The 9,800-nt window shown below is 29.6% G+C and overlaps 1 protein-coding gene across 1 annotated transcript; it reads right to left on the bottom strand.

Annotated features, from left to right (window-relative positions):
* Window positions 1–3,873: 3,873 nt before the first annotated feature.
* Window positions 3,874–4,602, bottom strand: LOC100251039 (uncharacterized). Its single transcript, XM_002275046.5, has one exon. The coding sequence runs from the start codon at window positions 4,420–4,422 to the stop codon at window positions 4,156–4,158; it is 267 nt and encodes an 88-aa protein (XP_002275082.1). The 5' UTR covers window positions 4,423–4,602; the 3' UTR covers window positions 3,874–4,155.
* Between the last annotated feature and the right edge of the window lie 5,198 nt (window positions 4,603–9,800).

The raw sequence follows: 9,800 nt of genomic DNA, 5'->3' as shown, positions 1-9,800 counted from the left end.
TTTTATGTGAGTGTAAAGTTTCGAGCAGGAATGTGAGATTAGGATTTAGCTCAATGCTTGCTTAGGAACTACAATTTTCTGGGTAATCCGGGTCACCCGCCCCATCCCTATTGGGACGGGTATGAGAATATTCTATTCGGGTATAAAACGGGTTTGGGGAATATATAAAAACCCGAATCGGGTTTAAGGCAGGGATGGGTTTTGCAGTTTCTACCCCGTCCCGTATGTGAATTACCAATTTACCCTTATATCATTACAAAATACCCAAAAAGTTCTCCGTATATAATCATTTCTTCCTCAAGTTTTAGGGTTATTTCGCTCGTGAGAGAATTAGAGGGCTTTCGCTCTCATTTCTTCCCGTTTTCTCATTTCTTCCTAAATTGCTCAGGGTTCTTTTGCTTGTAAGAGGCCTTTCATTTTCTCATTTCTTCCCGTTTTCTCATTTATTCCTAAATTGCTTCTTCCCATTTCACCCTAAAAGCACAATTTTTGCTCTAAAAACCAAAAACCAAATTCGTAGACAACAAATTATTAGGGTTTCTATGGATTCCTCATTTCCAGGTAAGAAAACCCTAAGTTTTGAGGCTTTGTTAGAATGTCTTGTTTTTCATATTTTCTGGTTTTGGTTTATGGATTTGAGATTTTTTGGGTTGTTTATTTGTAGATCTGTGCATTTTGTTCTCATATGTGTAATTTGCAGTTTTGTTGCACAACAAATGCTTGATTAAATGTGTTTATGATAACCCATATAACGTATATTGAAATTTCAGAGACCTATGTTCTGTAAAAGCATAATTCCCGAAAATACATTTGGGACGGGGATGAGATTATCAGTTCTTTTGTAAACATGTAAAGGGGACACCAACTCGCCCTGCCCCGAGTTTGGGACAAGGATGGGCAAAAAAATATATAACCGAGATGGAAATGGGGTAGGGGTGGCATGTCCCATACCCACCCCGTTGCCATCCCTATGCTTGCTTATTGGTTGTACTTGTATTTTTTAAGGGTATCAAAGTTTTAATAAATATATATAATATTTTTAGTTTTGAATCGATGTGGGATAAATAATTTTTATTTCTTTTAAAACTGTTGATAACACAATATCCAAGACAAAAAAAAAACTATGTATCAACAAAGAAAACTAACTCAAAAATAAAAAAATATATATTATAATTTAAAATCCCCTATACACAAAAATAAAAATATAACTCATTGCTACAATCTAATAATGTAAATCATTAAATACTATGTTTTGAGGCTTTGTTAGAATGTCTTGTTTTTCATATTTTCTGGTTTTGGTTTATGGATTTGAGATTTTTTGGGTTGTTTATTTGTAGATCTGTGCATTTTGTTCTCATATGTGTAATTTGCAGTTTTGTTGCACAACAAATGCTTGATTAAATGTGTTTATGATAACCCATATAACATATATTGAAATTTCAGAGACCTATGTTTTGTAAAAGCATAATTCCCGAAAATACATTTGGGACGGAGATGAGATTATCAGTTCTTTTGTAAATAGGTAAGGGGGACACCAACTCGCCCCGCCCCGAGTTTGGGACAAGGATGGGCAAAAAAATATATAACCGGGATGGAAATGGGGTAGGGGTGGCATGTCCCATACCCACCCCGTTGCCATCCCTATGCTTGCTTATTGGTTGTACTTGTATTTTTTAAGAGTATCAAAGTTTTAATAAATATATATAATATTTTTAGTTTTGAATCGATGTGGGATAAATAATTTTTATTTCTTTTAAAACTGTTGATAACACAATATCCAAGACAAAAAAAAAACTATGTATCAACAAAGAAAACTAACTCAAAAATAAAAAAATATATATTATAATTTAAAATCCCCTATACACAAAAATAAAAATATAACTCATTGCTACAATCTAATAATGTAAATCATTAAATACTATCTACTAAGTGATTTATTTTATCATTAATTTTTTTTGCATTCTTCACATGCTTAATATATCTTCTCTTAATTGATGCAAGTTGGGATATACTTCTCTTTTATTTTTAACATTTTAATTTTATCCTTTAATTTTATAAATAAAAAATAAAGATAAAATTCACAAATGTATATATAAAAATGTCCAAGAAAAGATTTCACATTTCAAAAGTTTCAAATAGATAAAAATTTGTTATGAAATTTTATTATTAAGTTTTGAGGGTGGAAAATCATAATAAGATACAATGTTTAACTGCTGCAACCACTTTAAAAACTACTTTGTTTATCATTTATCAATATTTATTACAAATTTATAAATTTACCAAAAATTCTTCATGAATTATTAATTTTTTCTTTAAATATTTTGATCATTTCACTTAAAATCATATAACATAAATAATCTTTTATCATCTTTTCTATCATATGCTAAGATGTGAATAATGGATGATAAAAGAACAAAATAATAATAATAATAATGAATATATTTTGTTTTTATTATTTATTTTTTACTATTTGTAACCACTCGGTATCTTTGCACGAGATTGAGGTCATGGTAATGATAGCGCACCAAATAACATTTTTCTAATAGGTGAATTCATGGCTTTTTATATAATGTTATAAAACCTACGAAGTAGGTGATTTTAGGAATTTTTATATAATGTTGAAAACTTGGAAGTCAGAATTTAGGACAAAACACAACTATATGTATAATCTATATTACAATTTAAAAACCCTTATACAAAAAAATTCTACACCACCATGAAATGCATTTAAAAAGAAAAAGAAAAAGAAAATCCTTGTTATAGTCTAATAATGAAACCATCAACCCATACTACCGATTTATTAAGTGATTTATTTAACCTTTAATTATTTTTTATATTTTTTATTTACACAGTATATCATCCCTTAATTAATGTAAGTTGGAATGTACTTTTTTCTTCATAATTTTATTTTTATTTTTTAATTTTAGAATAGAAAATAAAGATTGTGATATACTTTCTTTTCGTATTTTCTAAGAATTTTAATTTTTTATTTAATTTTAAATAAAAAATAATATATATGAGTGATGATAAAATTTACAAAATAATAAAATACAATGTTTTTCCATCAAAACAACTTCTCCCATCGAGATACCAATAATCTAACCATGGTCGATGAAGTTATTAACTCTAGCCCCCAATAATCTAACCATGGTGGACGTAGTTATTAACTCTAGCCCACTTGATTCTTTGAGGAATACTGCCCAAAGTTTTGGGGAAACCAGAGGCTGTGGCCAGCAGTTCTCATAGCTTTGTTTGGTTTGAATTGGAATGACTACTCTGTCCTTAGATTTGAAAGATTGACCACTGATTCATGTGGGTATAATTGGGTATTCACCTACATAGTTTGTCCTCAGTCTAAGTGTTGCTGTGTTGGGGCAGCCCATTGTTTGGTTTGTGAACCCACTTAACGCCCAAAGAGTACGGAGGATGAAACCGCTGTTTTCCAATGGGGCTATGTGTAGGGCCGGACTTCAAGCACGTGTCAATTTCTTTGTTTAGTCTGCATCCTGCCACACAGTCTACACGAACATATTTCACTGGAATTTTCTTTTTCAAAAAGTATAAATAAAAAAATAAAAATCATAAATTAAAAAAATCTCTTTTATGATTATTTGTTCAATTAAATTAATTGAGAGTTTAATTTTGGGCGTTGTACCAACTTTATCACCTCTTTATCACCTATGTGACCAAATCTGCCATATTTTTTCAAATAATTTCCCGACCCTTTTAAGATTTGTTTTCAATTGCTGTAAAACTTCCCAAAAATTCTATAAAAAAAAGGTAGGTCTGAGAATTTCTTAATGCGCTTGAGCTTGGGAAGTTGACCTGCTTAGCCATATATACAAGGCTGATAAGCTTTTTAGGAATTGGATCTAATATTCTAACATAGAAATTATAAATTAAATTAAAATGTATTTTCAAAGCTTTTCTAGCTAAATGATGTGGGTTTTACAAAGACCCAGTCACAATTTACACCAATTCCAATTTTCCCAACCCTGAGCAATTGGTTGTAATTCGTGAGTCTCCAAGCAAAAATTCCATGAAATTGCTTCACTGCAGCTTCTTCATCTCAATTTTCCGTTACTTTCTTGGAATATGCCCTCCCTGGATGCTTCAAGAGCAGGCTGATGATCATCCATCTTCATATCTTCTTCTTCAGTTGGGTCCCCAGCAGCTCAAGTACATGACAGTCCTCAGAGACTCCTCTGACTGCTTGGCCTTCTCCTCTCTCACTCTGCTGGAAACCATGGCGGAAGAGGAAGAAGAGAGCTTCTTGGCCTGAGCAAAGGACCTGAGGTTGGTCTTGGCATGCTGGTGAATAGACCTCAGAGTGTAGTTCCATCTGCAGAAGCCCTGATCCTTGAGTGCCTCCACTGCTCCCACACTTGCTGCCACTAACCAAGCTTTCCCCATATGACTCATCTTCTTAATTTTCTTTCTCCGAAACCCAAACAACAATCAACAATAGAAAGAGGTGATTCTGAGTAGTGAATGGATATAGAAGATCTCTCTATAAATCAAGGTAGTTGTGTTGTGATGAAGAAGATGAGGTGAAGGTGGGTTGGTTATATAGCAAGAGATGGGTTTGGATTTGGTGCCCAAAGTTTGGGAAAAACCAGGAGCTGTGGCCAGCAGTTTTCATGAATCATGGCTTGGTTTGGTTTGAATTGGAATGACTACTTTGCCCTTGGATTTGTAAGATTGACGGCTGATTCATGTGGGTACAATTGGGTATTCACCTACATAGTCGGCCCAAGGGTTTGACCCTAAGGGTTATTCCTATCCACACTAACAATCAATCAAAACACTTTGAAACTTTTTTTTTTTAAATAATAAAACGTCTAATTTTAAATAAATTTATTAAGTTAAGATTTACTGTAATATTTTATTTTTCTAAAACCAACCATCACATTATCTCTTATTCACAAGTATAATAAATCCACCAGTCATCTTTTTGCCCAAAAGCTCAAATATTTACAATAATCTCTAAGTCAAAAAAAATATTTTCAAAAATGTTTTACAATCTAACAAAATATAATTTAACATACAAAAGCCCATATAATTCAAATTGGTACATGTAAAAGGAGAAATATAAATTTAAAAACAACTATTATTATAGTTCTTTTGCTTTCTAGAACGCTTCTTGAACTTCTTGTGGCCCCTCTGAAACTATATCTACATCTAAAAATTTTAGAAAATAAAGGGGTGAGTATTTTCACGTTGCTTAGTAGGGTGTTTTACACCCAAATAGGTTAGAAATTCTAGGTCAATAACACAATCATATGTCAAGATATAATATTACATTTACAATATATACACTAAAAGAAACCTCAACCATACAAATTTAAAACAATCAAAATTATCATTTTCCTTATTCAATCATATGTTTAGTATATCAACAATTCTAAATTTAGAAAATAAACAAGTCATTTAGTTTTGAATAATATATTCAAACATACACTTGATAAATAATACAAATCCTTCTTCCAAATGCAATTATGATGCAAATGCTTACACGCAATCACACAATGCATTGTGGTTCTCAAACTTTCACCAAAGGATACACGTCTATACCTAAATATACTCCCCATTTGGAGTCTTCCCGAAGTAAACTTTTGGGTCTTTCACCTTAGAGATCTCACTTCCTTCTTAATTCGCCCTCTCTAGGATCATTTCATTTTTTTTTCTTTTCTTTTCTTTTCATTTTTGCCCTATCCAGGGTCTTTTCATTCTTATTTCCATTTCACACAACCATTTCTTTAATCTTTTTTTTTCCTCACACAACCATGATGCATATGAAGTGCGATCACATCATATTTCAACATCCAAAATTAATAATTAAAATAGTAGGATGCAAGATATACTCTCCTCAAAGCACAACTTGAACTTTCACAATTCATACAACCAACTTATTCACCCAAATTAATAACACCAATGCATCTTTATTGCCACTGTGTTGCTTACTGAACCCAGATGGCAAAGTGATGCCAAATACCAAAACTTCAATGCAGTCTCGTGGCCAACATTTTGAACCAATAGATTGGAGCATAGATATGATCACAAAAATCCTCCATTAAGTTCACTTCCCCATAACCTCACTCCTCCAATCCCAGCAACTTGGCCATTGATAATATCATCCCACCATCAACAACAAACAAAGAATAATAAAAACATAAAAATAGAGTATGAACTTAGCTCTATTTCATGGATTGTCAAAGAGCTAGGAGCAGGTGGAATCCACAAGGAACAAGAGCATGGTTTTTATATCTCAAGTTCAGAGAAGGAACAATGCATCAGATATTTACAAGAGAAAGCAAAGATAAAAAAAACGAAGCCAAAACAGAGCATGCTTATAAAGAGTTAGATCCAACAAAGCAAATGAGTGGCCCTTGATAACCGATCAACAAATCAATGCTCAGAAAAAAAAAATTGTTAAAATTAAATGGGAAGGGTAGGGATCTTAAAATTTTTTATTTTAATTTTTTTTCCTCCTATTTTTTTATGAATTCTAAGTGAAATTATTATGAATCAACAATTTTTTTGATATTTAAAGTAAAAAAAAAAAAAAAAATCTATGAATTTTAAATAAATTTTGGAAGGTATTTGTAATGGGGTATTTTTATTTGCACTTTCCTATTATGTTGAAACATTGTAAGATAAATCAAATATATTGAGTATGATTTGGATACAAATAATTAAAATAATAATAATTTTTATTTAAATATAAAAATTAATTGAAATTTACTTTTCAAAGATAATATTTGTTATAAATAGTTAAAACAAATGTATAATTATTAATTTTAAAAATTGAAGTTGACGTTGAAATTCATGTTGGAGCAATTCTGAAGGCCCACTAGGCCAAACTAAGAATGACTCAGACTAGTATGGTCCGTTTAAATGCCTATCTTTTTATTATAAGCTCACTAAGCTGCATCTCTCAGGACTCTAGTGAAACACAATCTGGCCCAAATAAATTTTTCGATTCAATCCACTTCCTACAATTCCGCCAAAAAGACCTAATTTCTCATTGAAAAAATGGTTAAAAATAAGAATAGCAAGAGAATCAAGTTATGGCTCAAAAGAGGTTTTTTTTCTAAATAAAAAAAAAAAAAAACTATCTAAACCTTAAAAAAAAATTGAAAATAAGTAAAACATAAGACAAGTTACAAACTAAATGCACCAAAAGTAAATTCAAAAATGGAATAGCTGGTTAGGGACAATACCATAAACAAGTAGGCTTATCAATTGTTGAATCCATAGAATCTGTGGTCTCCCTATGCATTATGAATTTTTTCTCTGCTTCAAATAATAATAATAATGTTTATTCATACTAATAAACAATTCCTCATAATCATAACCTCCTAATTTCCAATAATTATAATTGAAATTATTTTGAATAAACAATGTTGAAACCAAACAATGTTTCAACATAATAGGAAAGTGCAAATAAAAATACCCCATTACAAATACCTTCCAAAATTTATTTAAAATTCATAGATTTTTTTTTAAAACTTTAAATGTCAATAAAATTGTTGATTCATAATAATTTCACTGAGAATTCATAAAAAAAAAATTAAATTAAATTAAATTTATGAGGGAAAAATTTAAAACAAAATAAAAAAAATTAAAGCCCTACCCTGCCCATTTAATTTTCACAATTTTTTTCAACTTCAAATACAAATTACATTGTTTATTCAAAATAATTTCAATTATAATTGTTGGAAATTAGTAGGTTATGATTATGAAGAATTGTTTATTAGTATGAATAAATATTATTATTATTACAAATTTGAAGTTTTTACTATTTTTTTTTTCATCATTTTCATTAATTTTATTGTTATTAGTATGAATAAACATTATTATTATTATTACTTGAAGTAGAGAAAAAAATTTTAAAATTAAAACAAATATAAATTTGAAGGGTATGGGTTTTTACTTCTTTTTCTTTTTTCATAATTTTCATCAATTTTAAGTATAATTAGTATGAATAAACACTATTATTGCTATTTGAAGTGGAGAAAAAATTCTTAAAATTTTAAAAAAATAAAAATAAATGTGATGGGTTTTAAAATATAAATTCAAATTTAAATTTATGACGACTTTTATTTATTTACATGATATTAAGTATCTTATTATTATAATAATGTATTGTTATTAATAGAACATTTTTGTACTCTCTCATTTGATTATATAATATTAACACTTATTACCATGTATCTTTAATAATAGATTCATATTCATGTAGAATATGATATATATATATATATATATATATATATATATATATATATATATATATATATATATATATATATATATATATATAAATTTTTTATTCAAATTCAACTTTTATTTATTTATATAATATTAATATTTATTTAATACATTTTAAATTAAATAAGTACTAATGCTTTGTAATCAATTAAAAATAAAACCTTGAGGAAAATCAAGGATATGTGTAAATATAAATTTATAATAAAAATTTATAAATATAAACTTATTTATTCTTGATAATACATGGATATAGATTCATTATTTTTAACTGATAATAATAAAAAAGGCAACTACGTTGGCCTCATTTTTCATCATTGTTGAGGGATTGGAGACGAGTATGGTTCAAAGTCGCGATATCGATCATTGACTCAGATGATCCCGAGACATGTTGGTCTTGACATCTCGATTCGGTATCAAGCATTACACAAAATAAGATAATTAGAAATTTCATAAAATTATAAAAATGTTATGTAAATTATATATAAAAAAAAAGATAGAAATTAAATAAGCTTAAAAAATTAATAAAACAAAAAAATTTCACATTTAACTCAAAGCTATTTATAATAATACTAAGAATTGGGGATTTAATTCTCAATCTGCCATATAAATACATTTAATTTTTCATTAAATCCTATCTCATACCATCCATATCATTTTGGACTCAATCATTTAATTTAATTTAATAATTTACCATCAAATCCTATCTCATATCATCAATGTAAATCCATATAAAATGCATTTTTTACTTTACCAATTAGGGCTCCCAATCTCCCACACCTTGCACACCACCTTTTCTGTCAAGACCGCAGACAAATGACACCACTTGCAATTGCAAATTTGCAACTATGAAAGACCCCGGAGGAGGAGCAATCTAACTGTGAGGGGTTGCCTGGCCGACGTCCCCGTTGTAAGATTTAGTCCATTTGACTAGTTACCACCGCCGACACCAAACCTCCACCCTCCGATGATTCTCGATTTTTAGGAAAATCAGGTAAGTAAATCCTAAATTATGTCTTCATCATTCGGTGGTTTCTCCTCTTATTTCTGAACAGGTCAGGGATTGGGTTTTTTCTTCTTCGTCTTCTTTGATCTTCTGGGTTAAAAGCTCCAATTTCAAAATCATGGGTGTTTGCTTTTGAAAGGGGAATCTCTTATTTTTATTTTTGAAAATATTCTGATGTTTTATTATGATTGGAAAGAAAAAAAGAATGTTTGAAAATTTTTCTGTAATCTAACTGAGTCTTACCGATTCTGTGTCGAGTTCGTGCATTATATCATATCAGGTGTTGGTCTCGTCGCTGCAAGTGCCGAGGCTGTTGATCAGTATCTTTTGGAGTCTGGAGGAATTTATAGTGTCTCTATAAGTATTTCATTAGCAGGTGTGTTAAAGGAGGTTGGTTTTTATTTGTTTCACTCAATTGTTATACCTTCTACACTCCAATTTCTTGTAAGAAAGTGTAATTGTAGTATGATCTGTCTCTTTTATTAGGATTTTTGTAATTGTTTTTCAATGGTTGGATCTTAGA

Source organism: Vitis vinifera, chromosome 12 (genome assembly GCF_030704535.1).
Source record: "Vitis vinifera cultivar Pinot Noir 40024 chromosome 12, ASM3070453v1".
Classification (NCBI taxonomy): Eukaryota; Viridiplantae; Streptophyta; class Magnoliopsida; order Vitales; family Vitaceae; genus Vitis; species Vitis vinifera.
This window is presented reverse-complemented; position numbering and strand designations above follow the sequence as displayed.